A 23,083-nucleotide genomic window follows, 5' to 3' on the forward strand; every position below is an offset into this window, starting at 1 on the left:
TCTTCGAGAAAGGACGAATCTTACCCGTTCAAGGAATGGCTGTCGTGCATACTCTAATTTAATCTACTTTAGTTACTACAACATTATTCACACTTGGCCCAATTCAAGTTGCTGGAATCCTGTAGGAAGCAGCCAGTGAAGGTAGAGCTTCTACTTCTTCCACTAGTTTCGAAAGCAAGCATACAACCCTTTTAGTATAACAATGGCTGAACTGTAGTTGTGCTGTGCTATAGTTGTGCTATGAAGTGCCGTAAGTTATATGTTTGGTAATACACGTTTTAAATTCATGTACAAATTCCCTGACATAAAACCTTCTGCAACCGGTGTAAAAGAAATCATCATGAACAACATCATTTGCCTTCCTTCCCTTTGAATTGCCAAAGAAGGGACGCAAATAGTAGTGGATTCTACCCAGAGATAGAAATGAATAATTGAAGAAGATAGGTGCTTCGCTCTCCTCATATGCTGCGAAGACTAAATTGGATGACTTCAACATCAGCACTCATCTTCCATATATTAACTCTGACAATCGCTGTTTAGGCATGGTTAAGTTGAGTGGATTGAAGCTCGAAGCAACACCGACTTGAAACAATCATCCACCATGGAGCAAAACCAATTCTGCTTCTTTTGGATGTCAATGCGCCGACGAATATTTGTAACAAATTGGGTTTGGAATCTTGAATATTAACTTTCCTGAGAATGGACCTGTTAAAGCATCCATGTGGCTACTAATTACGCCTGCAATTCGGAAACCATCCTCTTCCAATGCTTCCCTTCGCCTGGAAAAGTATGTTCTGCTATCAATTTGCAGTTCGTCGTCGGATCTGCCAGAGGGTAAACTAACTCAGACAAGAAAGATTTCATATTCAATTCAACCTATGTTAAATAAGGGCTAAAAAAACAGTGAGAGAAAATGGCCATGTCACAACCCCAGAGTTCAAGAGCTTGGCAGATCTGCTGAATTTGATCGCTTAATATGTCCATCGTGTCCATTCTTTCTTTGTAAGAGCTTCTTACCTCATAAGCATTTCCACATATGGAAGAGTTTAGATGCAAATTTGTAAGCAAGAACTTTTTAAAGTGGAAACGATTTTCCATGAGACGACATAAACAAAGAAATAACATGGTTCAAAGCAGATATATTAAGCCTAACGCAATCACTAGTGCAAGTATGAACAAGAATCTAAAGTGGCCACATGTTTTTTCTAACATTTTCTCTTTTCTTTGGGGGATGATAAAGGAGAAATTTCACGACACTCCAACTATATATTAAAAGATAACGGCCAACACTAAAAGATGTTCATTATCAAAAGAGTTGTCTCTGAATTCCGAAGTACCTCATAATCAAAGAATACCAACTTCTGAATCCTGCAGAATATATGATCTCCCTGGCAACATTCTGTTCTCTTTGGGATTTTCTAGACAAGAAAACCAAAGTCCACCCACCTGCTTGCAACTCCGTGTACAACTGAAGGAGATAACTTTGCTTTAAATGATTTGCCTCTTCAAAACTCTCACTATCAAAATCGTCAAACCTGTTCCACGAAAAAGAACATGAGAATCAAGGGACTCGATGGAGGAGTGTAAACATTGATGCATTGTTAACTTCCCTTGCCTAGATTGACCTTCAAAAGCTAGTAATCTAAAACTTACAAGGTAGAAGAAGGATGCAACTGCTGCTGGTGTGATGAGAAAGTAGCCGCTGTATAGTGATAACTAGGAAAATGAACTTGCTAAAGACACTAGAAAGAACCAAAAGAGAAAAAAATGAACTATCAGGGTATTATTATCAATCCCTTGGCCCTTTGACATGTGAACAGATTTAATTTGTAGGCACTTTGCAGGGATTAATAGTTAAAAACAGCACAGAAGATAAAGTGACAAGAATTTACCTATTTGTGAAGAGATCAACGTTAAGTGGATGCAGAGACAAAATGTCATCTGCATCCATCAAAACAACATTTAGACCACCATCTACTGCTGTAACAGCACCGAGATAACTCTGAATCACTTCATTTGTGACATTTAATTCTCTAGCATAGAGACCCCCTTTGATGTATTGCTTTGTAAGATCCCCGCAAAAAGGAGGACAGTCATGTGCTTTCAAGCCATTGAGCTCTGCATGCTGAGCAGGTATGCTGCAAATTCTATGATAATCAATTAACTTCTGACTTTGAACAACCCCTGAATTTTTACTTTCGCAAGATTGCAACATCACTGCTAACACAGTCAGCAAGCTGATTAACAAGGTCCCAACTGTTACCAGTGCACCTATGAACATAGTGGCAGCGAAAGATGACACAAAGAATCCTGATTCCACCATATAACTGCTAGTCATCTCTGCATCAAAGAAACCACACAGGAAAATTACTAATTAAACTGTCTGCCACAATTTTTCCTAAAGAGATAATGTTCCAGTCCAACATATAACAGAACAATACACTAATTGCTGAACAATAAGAAGAGTCCCTATCCCATCCCAATTCTTCCGATATGAATATGATGTGTCGATTATTCACATTGATGATTTCTATCAAAATTCCGTAAGAACGTCAGGAAATAAGATTGGAAGACAAAAAAACTTTAACAGATAAATAAAGAAAAGAAGGATTAATCTATCATTTGCTCTAGTGATGCAACTTTTGAATCCATAAAAAATCACATAGGAGCTAAGACACCATTGGCCATTCACATATTGGCATATGCTGAAGATTTGACAGACGGGGACTCTTATATACCGAATTGCAGTAGATGTGATTAAGTTGCTGCATACCAGAACCTCCTCTGCTTGAAAGGCTCCGGATTGAATAGCTTCTTTCCATTCGATGGGTATTATGAGACATAATTTGTACCTCCTTGGTAGCTCCCACCTCAACTACTTCCTCCCAGGGACGTTTCAATCCCTCCCCAGAATAAGAGCAAAGAAGGGTCACCGGGGATTTGGACAAGCAGTGGATAACTTGTGAAATTGGCAGTTGGGGGAATGAATGGAGACATCCTTTTCCTCTATGCTACACAAATAAGCTTGGACATCTTCCATGTACAATAGCTGCTAAGAAGCAATAAAAAGTGTCACAACACTACCTCAAACGGTGCTGACTCAATTTTCCCGGCAAATTTTCAGCAGCGGGAAATCAATCCTTCACTCAGCCTAATTCTCCAGCGCAAATACTCTTTTAAATGACACCCTGAGCTACATAACTGCTAGATACATAACCGCTAGGATAAAGTCTGATTACTCTTTGATAAATTGGTCACGTTTATTCTTAGAGCAAACAGTTACTCAGTTTTTTGCTATTAGGGATGATATTATCTTGCTTTGCTTATTCCAACTCAAGAATGTATTGAATGGAAGATCAAGACATTCTTGCAGAGCCTTCTTGGTCAAATGACAGGACTACTTAAAAAAGGAATCGAGTAAGAACAATCTTGAATAAAATCTTCATACAGCCCCACCACAATCTGCAATACAAAGGCGAACGATCTCAACATAGTCGTCTAAACTACTGGCAAATTGTACTAGAGGAATTAGAGCAGAAGAAGCCCGAGTCGCCAAATAACAGAAGGACATCAAACTATTGCACAGTGTTCACACTGAACACAAACCAGTTACCCTCTGCCTTACATACTAAGAAAAAACCATGGTAATTCTAAATATGAATTACCCTTATCACTGAGAAAATGTTCAAACATGACGCTGCAGCAGTATGAGACGGGAAGTAGCAAAATCTCAAACGGGTCGATACAAGGATCACGAAACTCGCGTAATAAGTTGGAAAACTGATGGAAGAATGAAGAAGAAACGGATCGTAAGTTGTGGGGAACCTGAGAGGGAGGTACCCAGAGGAGGAGGCGGTGATGTTCTCGCTGGAGGCGAGAGATATTTGCCGTGATGGATCCCCTCGTGGATGACTCGACTCGATCTCCATTCTTTCTCGGTGAGTAGGTTCCTCTTTTGCTTTCTTTGGATGACGACGATGACGACACTGACAACTGGACCAGTCAATCATTGTGCTGTGCTACTTGACGAGACGCGACAAACAATCATCACTCATTGCGTGTAAAAAAAAAAACATTGAAAATAAAATACAAATATATTTACAAGATAAGAAAAAGTTGGATTTTTTCGATAAATTTAAGGAATCACCTTGTCGTCATCTTGACTATATTTGAATATGATTTTATCCTCCATTTGATATTGTACAGTTACAATTCATATTAAAATTCACGTGAAAATTTATGTAAATGCACGACGATATTCAAGCCAAAAATGCCATTTATCTCACTTTAAATTTATTTGGATTATATATTTGTCTCATTTTATCTTGAAAATGCTATCATTAAATAAATTAAAAAGGTACAGATCTCAAAAGTAGCTGTGCACCCACATAACATGTGCGTGAGAACTAGTCGCATAAAGGTGTGCTCTCTTATTAGTTAATACAAATTTGACCTAAAAAGTTTCATTTGAGTTTTGTATTGTAAGATAGATATAGATAGATAGTTGGTAATTCTTGTTCTTGATGTTTTTACAATACTTTAGTCTTTTGTAAAATTAATTACTGAGAGAAATGTTCTAACTTTTTATGTAAATTCAAGTAGTGACTAAAAAGGAAAAAAAAAAAAACTTCCCTTTACAATGATTATACAGATATAGATTTGAAACCCATCACCCCCACTAAATACTCAAATTGAAAGTTCAAGACTAGACCTTCAAATTCGAGAAAACTGTATTATAAACAAAAAAGTCTAGTCAAGAATAATCTTTTCGATCGAGGGCTTTCCCCGCCCTAATTCGAGGAACCTTATCTGTCCCTACCGCTCGACTTTTTTTTACCTAGCCTTACACTTTGCATCCTCTTAAATAAAACTATCTTTTTACTTTCCTTCAAAATGTAAAATATGATCTGAATTTCAAAAATTAATGAAAAAATTATGTGTAGACACTCCAAAGGCATAGTACATAGCCTTTTCGACTGCCAAATATAGATATAATTAGCACGAGCCGAAATTTCTCAAATAAGCTCATGTCCGAGCTCCCCGTGAGATAATCTCGAGACAGTACAGTATAACACACATTGCAAAAGGACGCTTCCTTCAAGTGAACCCTTAATCTTTCACACTCAACAAATCCAATTCACTTTATCTTGTTCCATTCCTACTATAACAGATTCCATATGTCCGAACCAAAATATTAACCTACCAACATGTTTATGTGACTTGTAATGGTGCCAATAAACATCCAAGCCGGCATTGTTTTTGCCGAGAGAAGACAATCTCATCCGAGTCGAACACGCCTCGACTGCATCACCCTCAAAATTTCATTTGATGCAATACATGACATATCCTAGCACCGAATACAACCCTGCATTCTAAAATGCAGGAAACAAAATTTTCGCCCAGTGACGAGGTACCTCATGCAGGTCGAGTTGAAAAAGTTGCCGACCAATAAACATAGGACATCTCAAGGCATGGTTAATGCTGTTATAATGCATATTATGCCAACATCTCGAGTGTCCCTCTTTAAAAAATTTCCAGACCGTTCAGTAGATTTACAGCTATGTCTACATTCATGGCCAACTCAGCGGCAGCGCCAATGTAGGTATGTGGAGTCAACTTCAAGAGATTGATTTTTGCTTCCTCGGGTATTTCTAGACCTTCAATGAATTCTGTGATACTTTCTTGTGAAACTGTTCTTCCCCTGGTCAATTCCTTTAATTTCTCGTAAGGCTCTGGGACCCCGAATCGTCTCATGACCTGTGCATATTAAGTATATACATGAGCAAGGCACGAATTTACTAATCGACGTGGAAAGAAAAGGCAAATCACATTGCAAAACCGGAAAAGACTGTAGTTTGGTACAAAATTGGATGAAAATAGAAAGATCTGACGTAATTATGCAAGAATGGAGCAGTGCAGACTGATATCAAATATTATGTATTAGACCACGTTGAAAGATACTGCTTAGGGAACTCCTACATTATCGAAAAAGGCAGTAATTTACTCCACAAAAGAAAAATTAACAGCCTACTCCTTTCTCGAGGCCTTTATCTTTTTCCATGGTTCAGGTAAGAAAATTTTCACAATAAGCCATGTCATTCTATTCAAGAATAAAATCATGAGAATCCCCATGACACCACCATCTCAGGCAAGAAGATAAAAGCATGAATCAGAAAAAGTAAATAGCTTTCATCGACTTAGACGGAACAAAGAAGTAAGATGCATACAGTTTGTATTGGTTCAGCAAGAACCTCCCATGAATGATTCAAGTCCTCGCTCAAGCGTGCCTCGTTAACCTAGAAACAAGAGATATTAAACAGAATAAATCATCCTTGTACAAGCAACTACAGCATTCATGTATTCTTTTTGAAAACTAAAGAGCATATGTTTTGTGACTAAAACTAAAAAAGCCATTCTTTGCATGTAAAAGAAGGTTGCCTATAAAGTCTGAGGAAAAGAATAAGATAGTCGAGATTCAACTTAGAGAGTAATCAAGAGACTGCTTATAGATACACTTATATTGCTTTGGTCGGCAGCTGCTCATCTACATTCACCTTAGGAAATAAGGAAAGAAACAAGGGTAAGGGAAAGGGAAAGCAGCAGTCTAACATCATACTCATGGGATACCTGAAGTTTCCCTATGCCCTGCAGTGCACTTTTATAGGCAAGAAGAGAATGACCCAATCCTTCACCCATGTTCCTCAGTACAGTCGAGTCAGTTAAGTCGCGCTGCAATAGAAGACGAGCCAGAAAGTTTATAATGATCAGCGAAAATGTCTTTTCTTGAGTAAGTGGAGAAAAAAGATTGTTGGTGACAAGCAAGTGAACGATACTTTCTTATAATAGCATCTATTGCTTGAAAGGGCATAGAAAACTGGTCTCACCTGCCAGCGTGATATTGGCAGCTTTGTGCTTAAATGAGATAGACCTCCATTGGCTTTACCAAGATTGCCTTCGCTATTTTCAAAATCAATGGGATTTACTTTATGGGGCATGGTTGAAGACCCAATCTCACCAGCCTTTGTTATCTGTTAAAAAGTATAATTAAGAAGTTAAATGTTTTCTCCGTTCAAATAATTAGAAGAAAAGCAGATGCATCAGAATTCTCACCTGCTTGAAATAGCCTAATGAAATGTAGCCCCAGATATCTCTATCAAAATCAATCAGTATATTATTGAACTGGATAAGTGTATGAAAAAGTTTTGCCATGTAATCATGAGTTTCAATCTGCAATAAGTAGAGGCAACATCGATAAGTTCAAGAATTTAACAACACAAGAAAAGTTTTGCCATATGATCACGAGTTTCTATCTGCAATAAGTAGAAGCAACATCTATGAGTTTAAGGAACAAGTCCAATAATGAGTTTTCTAAGACCCTAGGTAAAAAATATTGTCAAGCCAAAACTTTTGCAACATCAAACATAGTGTGCACAAAAATTTTGACACCAGGATCGTCTTAAATCATCAAGTAATTATACCAAAAATTGTAGGCGTAAGAAAACTTTCCCAAGGCAGCTTTCTTCACCATTGATTTGATAGTAGTAACTTCTCACTCTCTCACTGACCATCGCATCAAAGACAAATAAGGCCAATTGTGGAGATTTTTTTTTCCTACTAGTAGCGTATGCAAGATGAAACCATATTTATATGCCAAAAAGAGCAATGCCAAGATATATGTCCATGAAGGTTAAGGGCTTATAAGAAATATCGATAGAATCCGTCCCCATACAAATTGTATTGTTCCGCATGTCACACACAAAACTATTATTAAAACACATTCAGAATATGCCTATCTGTAAATCTGAAAAGAAATTTATACGTGAACATTCAGAGTTAACCAAGCATCATCATGACTGCCCTGCAAATATGAGTACTGAAACTCTGCATTGAACCTCTGCCATGTCATTATCATTTAACTGATCATCTACAGTTCTGTATGAACTTGTTTATAAGGAATAAAATGTTTACAGTAAAAGCAACCCATTTTAGTTCTGATTTTTTTTTGTTTCTTATGTATTATAGCAACAAATGATCATATTTTCAGATACTCTGGCAATAATATTACTAATTTACAGAACTATAGAATAAAACCTCCACAGTGTACCTGGGTAACATATGGATTAAAACTCAATCCAAGAGACTTCACAAATTCTTCAGCTATATGGGGCCAGTTAATATGAGGATATGCTGCTAGATGAGCATTATAGTTTCCCACTGCACCAGCAAACTTCCCCATAATCTCGACCTGATGTATTTCCTTCCTTTCTCTACTCAACCTGACAGCAAAAACTGCCAATTCCTTCCCCAATGTTGTTGGTGAAGCTGGCTACAAGATAACAAGTACAGATTTAGCAATCTTTCGCGATGGTTAAAATGGAACTCAGGCTATAATTTGAATTATCAGGATACGGTAATCAAATAAGGAACCGTTATCAAGAAAGAAAGACAACAGACAAGCGACTTGGATAATTTCTGGGTCAGAGAATCATAGGAACATTCCACCATGCTAATCATGACATTAAGTTTTTTAAGGGTCCAAGCAGTGCACTTGTCTCTTCATATTTGTAGATCATGTAACTCTGCCACAGCGCTAAAAAAACAACAGTGCCAAGAAGATTCTTGTTATAACTACCCAGCCAAAGCTGACAAATTACCTGACCATGTGTACGAGAAAGCATAGGAATGTGAGCATTATCCTTAGCCACGGCGCACAAAGCCCTGATCAATTTGTCCATGACCGGAAACATGACGTTCTTCATCGATTCTTTCAGCATCAATGCATGAGCGAGATTATTGATGTCCTCAGATGTGCAAGCAAAATGGAAAAACTCAATCACCTGCACAGAGGGAGAGAACAATTGCATCACCTTTACACTTTGCACGAGGATAAACCCAGACAAGTAAAGGAGGAAAAAGACGTAGCAGGTTATCTGAAGAGTGGCTCCAAACCTGCGCTATCTCTGGATGTGATTGACACTTCTGTTTCAAGAAATATTCCACCGCTTTAACATCATGGTTTGTCACTCTCTCTATGTTTTTGATTTCCAATGCATCATCCAAGTTAAAACCATCGATTAGCCCTTGCAAAAAAGACTCAGCTTCTTCACTGAAGCTTGGAACCTCTGTTATTTCAGGGATTTGGGAGAGCTTCAGCAACCATTTAATCTGAAAGGGAGCACTAATTTGAATATTTTCCTCAAAATGCTATCAATCATGAAATAATATAAAAAATAACTAGTGACACCAGAAGGCAACCATTACCAAATTTTTGAGAATACAAATACAAATAAAAAATAACAAGCACAGACTCATTTTTTTCACAGATTAAATACTTTATACCGAGTAGTACATTTGCTCTAAACCAAATGAACTTGAATTCACCAGTTGTTCGTCCTACACTTTTGCAACGTGATTTCCAAAAATCATTTCGAAACATGTACCGCTCAGGAGAAATATCAGACAGATTCCCAGTATGCATTACTGCACACAGAATCGTGGTTTTCAAATATTCAGTATATGTTCGCAAGGGAAAATCAAGCTCAATGGTACAGTTTGGTAGGATTACTGCACAGATATTGGAGCAGTACCATCCAATGCAATTAACCAATTACATCATCAAGCGGATTCAACATAAAACTGCTGAGCAAATTCATATTTGCAGAGTTACAAGTAGAATGGGATAGTACCTCAACAAGAACACGAAAATAGATAAGGCCATATTCACTCATGTAAGGAGCAAGGTCCTTCACTTTACTCCAGTAACGACCGTCCAAAGGTGACAAGGCTGTCAAACTCGAAAGCTCGAAATCGCGTGAACTCTGCTGGCTAGACATCTTGCCTACCTGAAAATAAATAAATAAACATACATATCATATATGTTGAATTCTCAAGTCAATCGTCTCAATGGGTGACAAACCGAGAGATAAATCCTAGCCAAGATTCTCTTTTTTTTCTAGAAGACGCAGATAAAGCACCGCATTAAAGGTCCAAGTTCTATGCCGCGGCCACCACATTTCTACTCCTACTGTCCATGATAGCAAAACAAACGCAAATCCCAAGACAAGGACAGATTTTTCTTCCAAATTATCATCATTTCCCTCTGCATCCTTTGCCTCGCTAACCTAACACAAACCAAACTCGCCTCGACCGAAACTCTTTACCTCGGGATAATCAAAAACAACACACGAATCAAAATACCTTGTCCAACGAAACAGTACGGTCCTTCAGTACAGCTTTGACGGCGCAATTCCTCCGCGAGGCCGAGGTTGGCGAGACCCGGAACGAGGCGCCGAAGGGAAACCGCGATTCGACGATCTCCCTCCGAATTTGCGCCCCCCCAGCTCCGCGCCCGCAAGGCCTCCCACCATTGAAAGCCCTAGAGCAAGGAGCTCCGAATTCCATCGGCAGGCTATAGGGAAGCGAGAGGCTCGGACCTCTCAAAGGTGCGGAACTTCGAGCAGCGGGAGGAGTATCGGTCGAGCTCGAGAAACGAAGGAAGCTGCGGTTCGAGTTCGCGGTCTTTTTTCGACTCTTTCGTGGGTTACGGTTAGAAAAAGATAAAACCCTAATCCAAGGTCGAGCGCGTACGTACGACCGAGTGTCTGATTGGCTGTCTGGCTCCGTACGAGAGGCCCGTCGTTCTGGGCCGAGGTTAATGGGCCGAACGGGGCTCGGCCGGCCCATGGTAAAATCATTTTCAAAATATGTACTTGGTAGAATTTTGTATCCCACCTCAATTAGACATAACCGTGATCATTTTCTAATAATTCCATAGTTAAAAAAAAACGGTATTTTACTGTGGAATCTCGAACCAAACAACCTCTAAATCTATTTACGAGACTACGAACCACGTTACGATTTCGCACAAATATGATTTTCGACCAAGACCAAAGGACTCCAAACATCAAATGAGATTTACTTATTTAGGAAGTTAGCAAAGGGTTGGACGTAGTCCTAGAGCTCGAGCTCCAAGACATGGACAAGGCCAGTAAAAAGGTCTTCACGTCATAACTGTTCACTCAAGTCTCATGCATTGTACATAGGAATTAGAAAAGAACACTAGTTTGGAGGCCGGTGAACAATGAACCTAGAAGTCGGAGTCGCTTTCCGTCAAGCTCCAGCATCGTGGACGCACATTGCATTGTAGCAAGTCGACTGGTGTGACAAAAGAGATAAACTCTTTGCACTTTGCAGGATGTAAAATGATGCTCCCACAAACGGTGCGCGTGCGTGTGCACGTCTACGGGTGCGCATGGCAACGATTTTGTGCCCGGGAACTGATTCTGCTCAGAAATGATTCTTTTTTATTCTGTGCCTGGGAACTGATTCTAAGCATTTGAAGGCGTTTTGTAACGGTCCAAAATTTATATTCCTGAAATAATAAAACAACAGAAATGCTTTTAGTAACGGCATAAAATTTCTTTTTATTAATAATATTTTAATATTTCTTTCTTTTCTTTTTTTCTTCTCCTCCTTCTTGGCCATGGCCGGTAAAATATTTTTAATTAATAATACTTTTATTAAAAATAATTTTTTCATTTTTTTTGGCCATGGCCGGCAAAAAATTTCTTTATTAATAATACTTTTATTAAAAAATAATTTGTTTATTATTTTTGGCCATGGCCGGTAAAATTTTTTTATTAATAATATTTTTTTCTTTTTTTTGGCCATGGCCGGTAAAATATTTTTTTATTAAAATATTTTAAAAAATATTTTTTTATTAAAATATTTTAAAAAATATTTTTATTGAAAATATATTTTTATTTTTTTTACCATGGCCTGGTGGCCGGTAAAATATTTTTTTATTAACATTTTTTTATTAATAATATTTTTTTTCCTTTTTTTTCCATGGCCCGGTCGCCGGCCATGGCCGATAAAATATTTTTTTATTAATAATATATTTTTTTTATGGCCTAGTCGCTGGCCATGGTTGGTAAAATAATTTTTTTTTGTTCATGGTTGGAAAATATTTTTTTATTAAATTATTTTAATCTCGCTAGATACGGCGAAGGTGGCCCTGGCGCCGGACATTAGAAGTTACATTAAAAACCAAGAAAAAGAAGAAGAAAAAAAATTGATTCTCATTTTTGTTCCCAGAATCAAGAAACTACTTTTTTTTTTTATTCTTAATTCTGCTCCAAAACTGATTCAGGGCACAAATTTGCAAGAATTTGTGCCCAGAATAAAAAAATTTAACAAACGGATTTCTGCTCCAAAACTAATTCTGGGAACAAAAGAACAGAAATTTTCACTATTTGGCCAGTTGCCAAACAGGCCCTAAGTCGAAGTAAGGATGCTCAAAAACCTTCATTCTCTATTGACACCACCCGGAAATGACAAACACCTATTTTAATAGGAATCCTGTTTTCAGAATGGATCGAGCGCGTGCACATCTTTTTTCTGATCATTTGTTGGTGGTTGCTCGGGAAAGGGGCGACGTGTGAACTGGTGAAGGCAAGATGTTCTATCCAAGAAGCTTGAGAGCCACGAGCAGCGAGCCTGACCATGATGTTGAAGCAAATATCTAGCACCCTTTCACTCCTCAATAATGTTCTTTTCTGTCAATCAATTAGTGGCTTGGCTATGCAGATTGGTATACGCATCTGTCGGATTGTTATTTTCGATAGGAACGTCCTTTTTCATCAATAGCTTGTAGACTACATGTAAGAGAGGAAACATATGCACCGTGACGCAGAAGGAATGGTGGCAAACTACTATCTGAAGTAGCCTCTCCAGTGCTTTTGATTGAGATAGGTGGAGGGTTACAAGCAGTGAAGGAACCCGTCTGCGAAAAAATGTGATAGGTAATCTACGTTGACAAACAAACAGACAGACATTCTGCACCGTGTTCCTAGAAATAGAGAAAAAGTCGGACACAATGGGAAATTTTGATTTTGGTCTAGCAAGAAAGTGCATCTTTGAGTGACCGCATCAGAAAGTCGCTTAATTTGCCAATTCTGCTTCTGAAGCATGCACATTCACACGAGCACTTTTATGCTTTAAACATATTTCAATACTAACCATGATGCGTTTTTCACGCTTGTTAAAATAATTAAATATTAAATCATGCCTACATCTAACAGCTTAAGCTTTTAGAATAGTTGGCTGTGATCCCACTAAAATCTCACATGGTATCAGAACTGGAGGTCCTGAGTTCAAATCTTTCCGGGCCTCATTTGCCTCTCCAATTAAATATGTCAACGCTTAGTACTAGGCAAAAAGACCGGACTAAGCGTGAGGGGAAGTGTTAGAATAATTAAATATTAAATCACGCATTCATCTAACAGCTTAAACTTTTAGAATAATTGGCTGTGGTCCCACCAAAATCTCACAATACTTATTTTGGTGGCAACAATTTTAATTATAATACCGATAATGATACTGATAGGTATTATTACAGCAGCAACTAGGCATGGCCACGGTTCGGAACCGGCGGTTCCGGTTCGTGGCCATGTGTGAACCAGAACCGGCCGGTTTGTAATTTAAAAATAAAAAAAAATAAATTATGAAATAAAAAAATTATGAATTATAAAATTATGAAATAATGAATTATTCAATATAAATTGTAATCAAAATGTAAATTGTAGGGGTGATTGGTTCTCGGTTCGGTCCGGTTCCGCTCGGAACCGGAAACCGAATCGGTAAGACCGGTCCCTTAATTTTAGAAGTAGGAACCGGACCGGCAAATCATAGAACCGGGAACCGGGAACCAGACCATTAGTCCGGTCCGGTTCTAGGCAGTCCAATGGAACTCTTTGCTCTTAACTAGCAAAGGATCATAGCCACAAAAGGCATACGACTTCACATGTTCATGGCTTGGCTTGGGTTTTATACATAACCCCTTTTATGGTCTCTTCATTCCCATTCGATGTGGGACTCTTGGCATTTGCATGAAGACAAGCCAAGAGTCTCACATTGAAGGTGTTCAAGGCAAGCCGAGAGTCCCACATCGAATGGGAACGAAGAGGCATTAGAATCATTGTGTATAAAACCCAAGCCAAGCCTTGTAATTAGAGTTCAATACATCCAAGTCAAGCATTGTAATTAGATATCAATGTACTTGCAATGCATGGCAATTAGAATTCAAATTGTTTTATAAAAAAAAAATAATGAATTTTTTCGGAACCGGGCCCGTAGGCCACGGGCCGGTTCCGAACCGCAGGCCCGGTCAACGGGCCGGGCCCGGGTTTGACCGGGCCGGTTCCGGGCCAAAACCGGCCCGTGGCCATGCCTAGCAGCAACAAGATCCAAAATTTGTAAATCCCTAAGAAGGTAAGCCTTGGACTTATCCCCCCAGCTTTTGTCATTTTGAGAAGCAGAGACAAGCATCCTCACGCTTCTTGGGATTCCATCCCCATGGCATTTGCCTTTTAAGCAACCTTGTTGGCTTCCACATCTCACCAAGATGTGAGAGATCTCATCAACAGCATACTAGCATATTGCAGATGATCTGAATCTGAAGGTTTTTCTCAAAACTCGCATCAGCTGGAAGTTCCGATAAATTAGCATAGTACAGATACAGCTATTCGCAAGAGAAGAAAGCAGATATTCATGGTTAGATCAAGATTTCATTTTGTTGTTCTCTCTGGTTCTACCCTTCTTTATTCAACTTCCCCCGAGTAAAATTTTTTCTCAAATTGCCCGCAATATCGAGAAAGCCCAGCACAAGAGTCTAGACTAGTTCAACATTCAAATGTCCCAAGTATTGACTAGGTTGAATGTAGAAATACAGATCCTTTTATGAACTTTAGGTGGATGAACACAGCTTTTTGCACGTGATTTATGAATATGTATTCACTTTAGACTCTTGAAAAGCTATCAATTCACTGGATATCTTATCATAATCATACTGTGATACCTACAATCATGGCATATCATTTCATTTTCACCAGTTAATCCTTAGATGGCATGCTTCAGGCACTTGAGGCAACGAACCGAAAATGGCGTGGATCGGTGAGCGGCATCGTCAACGCACCCCTAGAAAAAGTGTGGCCTGTGGTCTCCCAAACAAACAGGTTATCGGAGTGGATGCCGATGGTTGAACGCTGCACCAACCTGGCCGGAGAAGAGGCCATTCCGGGTTATGTTCGGCTGGTCTCGGGCTTCATGTTTCCACAACCGGATGGAGAGAGGTCATGGATCAAGGAAATGCTGGTTTCTATGGACCCCCTCTCGCACACTTATGTGTACAGAATGGAAGCAAGCAATGTGGGATTAGATGGATCTATGAACAAACTAATGCTCATCGATTATGGCGACGATTCGACGCTAGTTCAGTGGTCCTTTGAAATAAACCCAGTGGAAGGAACATGCGAGGAAAACATCATAGATTACCTAGGATTCCTGTATAAATCTTGCATAAATAAGATTGAGGGTGCAATAGAAGCTGCATCTAAAAGATCAGTTTGAAGCAACTCCGTATCTATTCTGCAGTTTATGACCCTTTTCATTTCATGTCAGGACATAATTTGTTGATTATGCTAGAATATCCCAACATTGAACAATGACGAGAATCTGATATTCTGTCTTATAAAGATGAATTTGACCTGAGCAGATAAATTTTCCTCTTGCTCTTGACAAGAACAAAGTTTGGTCTTGACAAATTTCCAGTCTCATTTATTTGAAGATGGAGCTATACAGTGCCACAAAACCCACATCTGGCTGGGTTCAAACGAAAAGAAACGGAGGAAGCGTGCAAACTGATGATTCTTAACGAGTCTTAATTTCTACAACAGGGTTTTGGTCAAGGAAAAGCCTCTTTTCACAAGGTAAAAAACCAAAAAGAAAAGAAAAGGGAAAATAAACCCAGATGACAGGACAAAATCATGGGCTAATGTCAAATTACATGAGGTGAAAATCAGATAGGCATAGCAGAGTAATCATAGAAATAAGACTTGACATGAACGAATGGACCGACAACCACAGTGAACAATAAGAAAAGATAAGAAAGTGGAACCCTCGAGAGGGATGGGCGAGCTGAGCTGTTAGCATTAAGGCCCCATTTGGTTCAGCTTTTCGAATCCGAAAAGCCGAAAGCTAGCATTTGGAATGCTTTGAAATGCTGAAGCCTATTTTTCCCTACCCAAATTGCCCTCACTCAAATTTCAATATTCCGGTTTTGCCCCTGTTACTGTTCATCTTCCTCACCGCGAGGGCGGATCTGGCCGGCAAAGGGCCGGCGAGGGCAGATCTGTCTGGCGAAGGGCCGGCGGGGGGCCGGCGAGGTCGCCCGACCCAGGCGACGGCCGCCTGGTGTCGGGCGACCGCCCAGGCACGCGTCGCCTGGGTCGCGCGACCCAGGCGGCCGTCGCCTAGGTCGCGACCCAAGCCGACGTCGCCTGAGGTCGCGCGACCCAGGCGACGGCGCCTGGGCGGTCGCTCGGCCGGCGCTTCGCCGGCCACCCTCGCCGGTGAAGAAGATGAACAGTATAGGGGCAAAATCGGAATATTAAAAATAAAAGTTGCCAAAGTCCTTTGCAAAATTTTTTTTACCAAACACTATTTAGGCCAAAGTAGCTTTACAAATTTTTTTTATCAAACACCACTTGCATTTTCCCAAGTGACTTTCACCTAAAGGTATTTGCATTCCCCCAAATAACATTTGAAAAGCCGAACCAAACGGGCCCTAAGTCCAAAACTTACATCGTCAGCTTTTCAGTCCATGAAAACTTCGTCTCAACTGTATATTATCTTGCTCCGTGGACGGCAAATGTCTTTGGGGACCCCTCAACTTTCACCAAATACTTTGGGTTTCCTGTACATCTGGAAGTCGAACTCTAAAGCTCCATATCAGGGACTATATTGAACAAATTAAAAGTTCATGGATCAGATTGCACATTGGGCCAAAATTCGGGGACTGTTTATGTCATTTTCCCTCTATATAATTTTCTTCCTTTGCCCCTCCTTCCAAACTCTGCACGGTCTAGACTCACTCTCCTGGCTCAAATATTTACGAATGGAGAAATACTGAATAGACTTATTTTACAGATTGATCTTGTTTTTCTTTCTTTTGTTTTGATAAGAAAAGAGTCTAGCAGTAAATTTTCCTTCTGTTGTGCCCGCTCTTAGTCCCAACAAACATATTCTATGTTCCGTACGAGAGAGTCCCATAGTCCTCCATCATCTAATGGTAACTCCCCTGATTTTCCGCATATTTTCGGCATGAGAGAGAGAGAGAGAGAGAGAGAGAGAGAGAGAGAGAGAGAGAGAGAGAAAGATGGCAAGTATGTGTCGAGAAGGGGAGAGAAACCGATGTGCGGGTTCACATCAAAGATGAAAACGGCACTTTCAACTTTTGTTTGAGAGGTGATAAGCGTTGTGGCTTAAATGCAGGTGTGCACAGAGACAAGACTTCCGAGAGCTTTAAGTAACATGCAAGGAAGCTCCGGCAAGTCCATGGCCGGCATCGATCCTTCCTCTTCATCTCATTCCATCTGCAGGAATGCAAGTGTATAAAACACAAAGCTTATCGCCCCTCAGACAAAAGTTAAAAGTGCCGTTGTCATCTAACCACCCCCCAAAAACGACATCCCATCGCTCCCCTCTCTGACTCTTCTTCCAATTCAGAGCCACCTTTCATAAAAAACTCCTGCAGGTGAATCAGTTGTCCGTTATTCTGTCTCTGCCTGCGTTTATCTTCGAGTTTACTCTACGCACACACGCACAGATCAGAGGGAGAGGAGATGGAGCGGTGGTTCCCGGCGATGCTTATGGTGGCCGTGATGCTTCCGGCGGCTGCCGAGGGGTTGGTCCGTCACTACAAGTTCAGTGTAAGTAACGCATACATGAGCAGTCAAAGGCAGACCGGGTACGTGTCAGGCCATGCATGGGCACTCCAGGCCTTCTATGGCCACACCTGTAAAGGGTGCCCGGTCTCCCCGGTTTTCCTTCCCTCATTTTCCTTTTTAGTTTTTCCTTTCATTTAGAAGAATATGTTACCGACGTGCTTAATTGACATTCCGGAAAAAGGTGAAAAGAATGCTGAAGCGGATCTAAGTTTACTCCCCGGCTGTCGGCCGTGCGGGGGTTCCCTGGGTTACCAAAAAAAAAAAAAAAAAGATCGGAATCGAATAATGTCCGATATGTACGGTTCTTGCCCGTACATTTCCGTTATATGGAATCATTAAAATTCATGTCCGAACTATAAGTTGAACGTATACACGTCGAAAGTATCTTAAAATGATCAAGGAGAGGCTTTTTTTCTCTATTAGTTATGGTTGATCTTCCAAGATCGTTTGATAAAATAATGAGCAACATATCAATCAGCATGATCGATAGGTTACATTAACTATGCAGCATATTCCGGAGCATGGTAATCAAGATATGCATTCAATATGCTGTCATCATATCCAAGTGAACTACCTAAGTTGCAGTGAATAAATTATACTGTTCCTTCCATGGGGTCTTATTTTCCGGAGCTGTTAATTAAAGGAAAGAAGAAGATAATCGATCCATGAGTGGAGATAAGTACAAATGGGAACAAAAAAAAGACTAACTTTGTGAGGTGGTGGGGTGATGAGTGCAGGTGGTAATGAAGAACGTGACGAAGCTGTGTGCGAGCAAGCCCATCGTGACGGTCAACGGCAAGTTCCCTGGGCCTACTCTTTATGCCAGAGAGGACGACACCGTCCTTGTCCGGGTCGTCAACCACGTTTCCTACAACGTCACCATTCACTGGTACCTCACTCAATCATGCGCATTTGAGAATCTGGTTGCATTTCTATGCATTCGAAATGATACGATGATATATTAACTCACGTTTTTTCAACAAATTATGAGTTTTTAAGTTGCTGTAATGTCCATAATCATTGGATAACAGCTCCTCAGATGATTAAAGTTCAGATCTTGACTCCAGTCCCGCGATTATTTTCATTCTAAAAGTTTCATTCCGGTCTTCGAGTGTATTGAAACCTACGCAACGAAAAGAAGCTTCATTTGTAGATTCTTGGTTGTGTTCTGTTAAACCTTCGGACCTTCTAATTGCATTACATTCGCATTTCAAATGTGCTCACCTATCCAAGATGCTGTCATTAATAACTAAAACACTAAATGGATCGTACCCGTAAAACCAACCGATCCAAATCACGTTTCGATATGATTAAATGCGTGTAATTTGTTCAGGCATGGGGTGAGGCAGTTAAGGACGTGCTGGTCAGATGGACCGGCATACATCACACAGTGTCCGATTCGGCCAGGCCAAAGCTATGTCTACAACTTCACACTCACAGGCGAGAGAGGCACTTTGCTCTGGCATGCGCATATCACTTGGCTCAGGGCGACCCTTCACGGCGCCATCGTCATCTTGCCCAAGCGAGGAGTTCCGTACCCCTTCCCAAAGCCTTACAAGGAAAAGGTCATCGTTTTAGGTCTGTCCTAAAAACCTTAATTTAGGCCACTCTCGGCCAGGAATTTCCCTGAGATGGCACTGCTAATTTGGCTGAAAATACGTGTTTGTGTCTTGCAAAAACTCACAGGCGAATGGTGGAAAGCTGATACCGAGCTCGTGCTCAGCCAGACCGAACAATCAGGCCTGCCACCAAATACATCAGATGCACATACCATCAATGGAGATCCGGGGCCTCTCCCTAATTGCTCTTCTCAGGGTACTGAAAATGGGGTATACATTGTCTGATACATCCAGTTTGAACTGAATTGTATCAAACTCGAAATCAGACTTATCATTCGAATAGCCTCTATTGTAGCGAAATTCGGATTGGAATACCACCAAAAGAGCTCATTAACTTAAACCGCAATCAACCAACAGAATACAGGGCTACCATCTTATTTTCGGCTTTCTGAACTTGTCAGGCTATAAACTCCATGTTGAAAGTGGCAAGACCTATCTCCTGCGGATCGTCAACGCTGCCGTGAATGAAGAGGTTTTTTTCAAGATTGCGGGGCACAACCTGACCGTGGTCGAAGTGGATGCATCCTACACCAAACCCTTCAGCATCGACACTATATTTATCGCTCCGGGACAGACCACCAACGCCCTACTAGCTGCCGACCAGAGCAGCGGGAGCTACCTTATGGCCATCTCTCCTTTCATGGACACTGTTGTTGCAGTCGACAATTTGACCACGACCGGAATTATGCAATACAACGGCACCCTCGTCTCTACTCCTACGGTGCAAGTCAGCATGCCTGCCATCAATGCCACCTCGGTCGAATTCAGCTTCATCAACTCGCTCCGGAGCCTCAATTCGAAGCGATACCCCGCGAACGTCCCGTTGACTGTCGATCATTCCCTTCTCTTCACATTGAGTGTCGGAGTGAACCCATGTTCCACGTGTGTCAACGGGAGCAAGCTGATCGCAGCGTTGAACAATGTGAGTTTCGTGATGCCAAGCACCGACATCCTTGAAGCACATTACCACAAGAGAAGAGGGGTTTACACTGACGATTTCCCTGGAAACCCTCCGATGCCATTCAATTACACGGGGACACCTCCTAGTAACATGCAGACGATGAACGGGACACGAGTTTACAAGCTTGCATACAACTCAACAGTTCAGATTGTTCTTCAGGGCACTTCTATAGTAGCACCCGAAAACCACCCTACTCATTTGCACGGTTTCAACATTTTCGGTATCGGGAAAGGCTTGGGGAATTTTGACCCGAATAAGGACCCCGAGAACTTCAATCTGGTCGACCCGGTCGAGAGGAACACGATTGGAGTGTCTACCGGCGGATGGACCGCAATCAGATTCAGAGCAGATAATCCAGGTGGAAAAACCGTACTATTTGTGATTATCTGACAATTCGGTAGTCTTAATTTGATTGGTTAGCACTGGTATTTCTCCTTCTAGACAAGAGCATTAGCTGTCAATTTAGCTGTCTGATTTTATTTTGGTTTAACATTAGGGAAAGAAAATGGTTGTTTTGTGGTTGAAACTAGAGACTAGTCCTTTTCATGAAAAGGAGACTGCATCTCATGTAGTTTCTTGGCATGGGAGGAACTGGGACGTCTTCATTTCAAGTCAATATGACATGTTTATTGTAGAATATGATTGAACTTGTTTCAAGTCATAGACTATATCACAGTGACCCATTTCCCTCTTGAGTCTGATGAATCTATGTCCACCTTTTTTTTCTTCTGGTGATGCCATAAAATTGCAGGTGTTTGGTTTCTGCACTGCCATTTGGAATTGCACACAACATGGGGACTGAAGATGGTGTTCGTAGTAGAAGATGGCGATGGCCCAAACGAGTCCCTTTTGCCTCCACCTGCTGACTTTCCAAAATGTTAAGAAAAACCTGCGTGGGGGGGGGGGGGGGGGAGGGTCTTTTCAATTGGTGGGTTTGAGAATGGACCAGTTGACCAATCAGTAGTTGCCCTATTAGACCAGGAGATTTGGGAATGTCTGAAGAGAGGATTCAGACCTCATGATGAGAGCAGAAAAGAAAAAAAAACAGAGAACGAAAGAGTTCTTCTTGGTTTTAATTTAGTTGGGGTGGGGTGAGGGAGAATTTGTTGTCTTTGAACTAAGTCAAGTGTGTATCTGCAATTAATAGAATCTGCTCGAGCATATTCGTCCTTGTCCCTCAGAGAAATTTAACTCAACATCATATCATTTTCATTAGAGGATTAAAGTCCCTCGACTTCGTGGGAATTCGCGACATCCCAATAGAGAAATTCGAGTGGACAAGAAGCTCTTTCTTATAAAGTTGTCCAGACCCTTTAGTAGCATGTCCTCCACCTGTAAAAATGAAGGGGAGACTGATAAATAGAGTAGAGATTACTCTCTGGAGGAAGATCTCACAATCTCACCAACCAAGAGAAGTCAAAGGGAGTCAAATGGGGAATGAATGTCCAGTTGACAAAAGATGAGAAGTTTTAGTCCAAAGTAGAATTATTCCATTTGGCATGATCGTGCACATTGTCGGTCCAATTAGGCCAAGTGATTCCTTTTTGATCTTGGAATTATACCAAGTGGATACTCATTCCCCAATTTCAAGCATAAATTTCTGGCTATAAAGGATCTAATTCGAACGAGTGATGTGGACCTATGCACATTGGCGAAAAAAAAGGAAGAAATAGTATTAAGACTAGACGTAAAGATATTTACAATTTTTTTTTTATCGGAAGTTAAATTTTCATTTCATACGAAAGAGAAGTACATAATTTCAAGACAAGATGCAAATCCACAAAGCAAGTAAATCTGAAAGGTGAATGAACTTAGCACGGCATGCAGAGACTCGCTCGTTCCACAAAGACGACAAATCTGTCATGGCATCAAATCACTACCGGCGGCCAATCACCGAATCTCGCATGATCATCAGTAATGTATACACGTCAAGAAATCTCTCTCTAATAGTTACGGCTTTGCCAAAAGGCGATGCGCACCTAGACTGGGCGTCCTTAGCACCGCCACCGTATAAATCTAGTTCTAGCTCTAAATCGAGAAAAAAGAGCTGCAAAATAGATATCAATTGATCACAAAATCACTTTCGGGTAAGCCGACCGTTAAAAGCAGCAACAAAGGAGCCTTGAAGACTTGTGGAGCGCTCGACTATCTGGAACAAGCACTCGAGCCAGAGAGCGAGCAGATTTGGAGAGAGCAAATCCTTCCGGGCCACTCGTGCTTCAATCTTCTTCAGAGCTCACTTCTGTGGAGGATGTCAACCGAGTCGTCCACGAAATCAACGCAGAATCTAGTAGATAGAGAGATAGAGAGGGAGAGAGTCTCTCTCAGGGGAGACGCTTTAGAGAAAAAAAGGTTGGGCGGCGGCTGCTTGGATACATACAGTTTCCTATACACATCATTGAATGAAAAGGAAAAGGAAAAACCACAATGATGAGACTCTTTTCATGATGTTATCTTAATTCAATAGTTTATTCTCGCTAATTATCAAGAGATATAAATTATCTCCCTAAAACTATAGAATGATAGGTATCCCCAATAATACATTCAACCGTATCTAAATAATTTAAGATTTTAGAATGACGTACCCTTTAATTTGGTTTATGTGCTCATCGACTTGTAATTCTCGAGTATAACTTTAAAAAAGCATCTCATTAGAGTTACCTATGCACACGATCGTTACGTAAAAGTCATTTGCACTATTTTGTTCTAATTAAAGT

The 23,083-nt window shown here is 40.5% G+C and overlaps 4 protein-coding genes across 10 annotated transcripts; 2 read left to right on the forward strand and 2 right to left on the reverse strand.

Annotated features, from left to right (window-relative positions):
• Positions 1–136: 136 nt before the first annotated feature.
• LOC115673308 (uncharacterized protein At2g39920) lies at positions 137–3,984 on the reverse strand. 6 transcript variants are annotated; one of them, XM_056308855.1, is made up of 6 exons: positions 3,841–3,984; positions 2,774–3,049; positions 2,471–2,530; positions 1,893–2,340; positions 1,338–1,535; positions 137–824 (listed from the first exon to the last, which is right to left on the reverse strand). In XM_056308855.1, exons 2-6 carry the CDS (start codon positions 2,841–2,843, stop codon positions 635–637), a joined length of 966 nt encoding a protein of 321 aa, XP_056164830.1. In that variant the 5' UTR covers positions 2,844–3,049; positions 3,841–3,984; the 3' UTR covers positions 137–634. The 6 variants fall into 6 exon arrangements, with proteins under 6 accessions (XP_056164830.1, XP_056164829.1, XP_056164831.1 ...); XM_056308854.1 differs by having other exon boundaries at positions 3,826–3,972; XM_056308856.1 differs by lacking the exon at positions 3,841–3,984 and adding an exon at positions 3,666–3,816.
• A 1,297-nt stretch (positions 3,985–5,281) lies between these two features.
• LOC115673306 (uncharacterized) lies at positions 5,282–10,538 on the reverse strand. Its single transcript, XM_030595435.2, has 10 exons — positions 10,198–10,538; positions 9,687–9,842; positions 8,950–9,165; positions 8,655–8,837; positions 8,105–8,326; positions 7,111–7,227; positions 6,885–7,028; positions 6,628–6,729; positions 6,228–6,296; positions 5,282–5,757 (listed from the first exon to the last, which is right to left on the reverse strand). Exons 1-10 carry the CDS (start codon positions 10,399–10,401, stop codon positions 5,524–5,526), a joined length of 1,647 nt encoding a protein of 548 aa, XP_030451295.1. The 5' UTR covers positions 10,402–10,538; the 3' UTR covers positions 5,282–5,523.
• A 4,369-nt stretch (positions 10,539–14,907) lies between these two features.
• Positions 14,908–15,408, forward strand: LOC115673172 (uncharacterized). The gene has a single exon (XM_030595251.1). It carries the CDS (start codon positions 14,908–14,910, stop codon positions 15,406–15,408), a length of 501 nt encoding a protein of 166 aa, XP_030451111.1.
• A 2,188-nt stretch (positions 15,409–17,596) lies between these two features.
• On the forward strand, positions 17,597–21,537 carry LOC115673305 (laccase-4-like). Of its 2 annotated transcripts, none has more exons than XM_030595433.2 (6): positions 17,597–17,768; positions 18,524–18,675; positions 19,120–19,364; positions 19,473–19,601; positions 19,807–20,724; positions 21,118–21,537. In XM_030595433.2, the coding sequence occupies exons 1-6, from the start codon at positions 17,682–17,684 to the stop codon at positions 21,246–21,248; spliced, it is 1,662 nt and encodes a 553-aa protein (XP_030451293.1). In that variant the 5' UTR covers positions 17,597–17,681; the 3' UTR covers positions 21,249–21,537. The 2 variants fall into 2 exon arrangements, with proteins under 2 accessions (XP_030451293.1, XP_030451294.1); XM_030595434.2 differs by lacking the exon at positions 17,597–17,768 and adding an exon at positions 18,244–18,400 and having other exon boundaries at positions 18,457–18,675.
• The last annotated feature ends 1,546 nt before the right edge of the window (positions 21,538–23,083 follow it).

Source organism: Syzygium oleosum, unplaced genomic scaffold (assembly GCF_021117445.2).
Source record: "Syzygium oleosum isolate NSW1041296 unplaced genomic scaffold, Sole_v2.1 Sole_v2.02, whole genome shotgun sequence".
NCBI lineage: Eukaryota > Viridiplantae > Streptophyta > Magnoliopsida > Myrtales > Myrtaceae > Syzygium > Syzygium oleosum.

Bases quoted from the DNA above. Each gene is read 5' to 3' on its own strand.
- LOC115673308 (XM_056308855.1), bottom strand. From the start codon at position 2,843: ATGTCTCATAATACCCATCGAATGGAAAGAAGCTATTCAATCCGGAGC. The intron at 2,531-2,773 runs GTATGCAGCAAC...GAATTTTGATAG, and splicing joins TTCAAGCAGAGGAGGTTCTG to AAATCATCAATGTGAATAAT. The intron at 825-1,337 runs GTACTTCGGAAT...ACCCTCTGGCAG, and splicing joins TGGTATTCTTTGATTATGAG to ATCCGACGACGAACTGCAAA.
- LOC115673306 (XM_030595435.2), bottom strand. From the start codon at position 10,401: ATGGAATTCGGAGCTCCTTGCTCTAGGGCTTTCAATGGTGGGAGGCCT. The intron at 7,228-8,104 runs GTACACTGTGGA...TACTTATTGCAG, and splicing joins TTAATCCATATGTTACCCAG to ATTGAAACTCATGATTACAT. The intron at 5,758-6,227 runs GTATGCATCTTA...TAATATGCACAG, and splicing joins TTGCTGAACCAATACAAACT to GTCATGAGACGATTCGGGGT.
- LOC115673172 (XM_030595251.1), top strand. From the start codon at position 14,908: ATGCTTCAGGCACTTGAGGCAACGAACCGAAAATGGCGTGGATCGGTG.
- LOC115673305 (XM_030595433.2), top strand. From the start codon at position 17,682: ATGGAGCGGTGGTTCCCGGCGATGCTTATGGTGGCCGTGATGCTTCCG. The intron at 19,602-19,806 runs GTACTGAAAATG...TGAACTTGTCAG, and splicing joins CCCTAATTGCTCTTCTCAGG to GCTATAAACTCCATGTTGAA. The intron at 20,725-21,117 runs GTGGAAAAACCG...ATAAAATTGCAG, and splicing joins ATTCAGAGCAGATAATCCAG to GTGTTTGGTTTCTGCACTGC.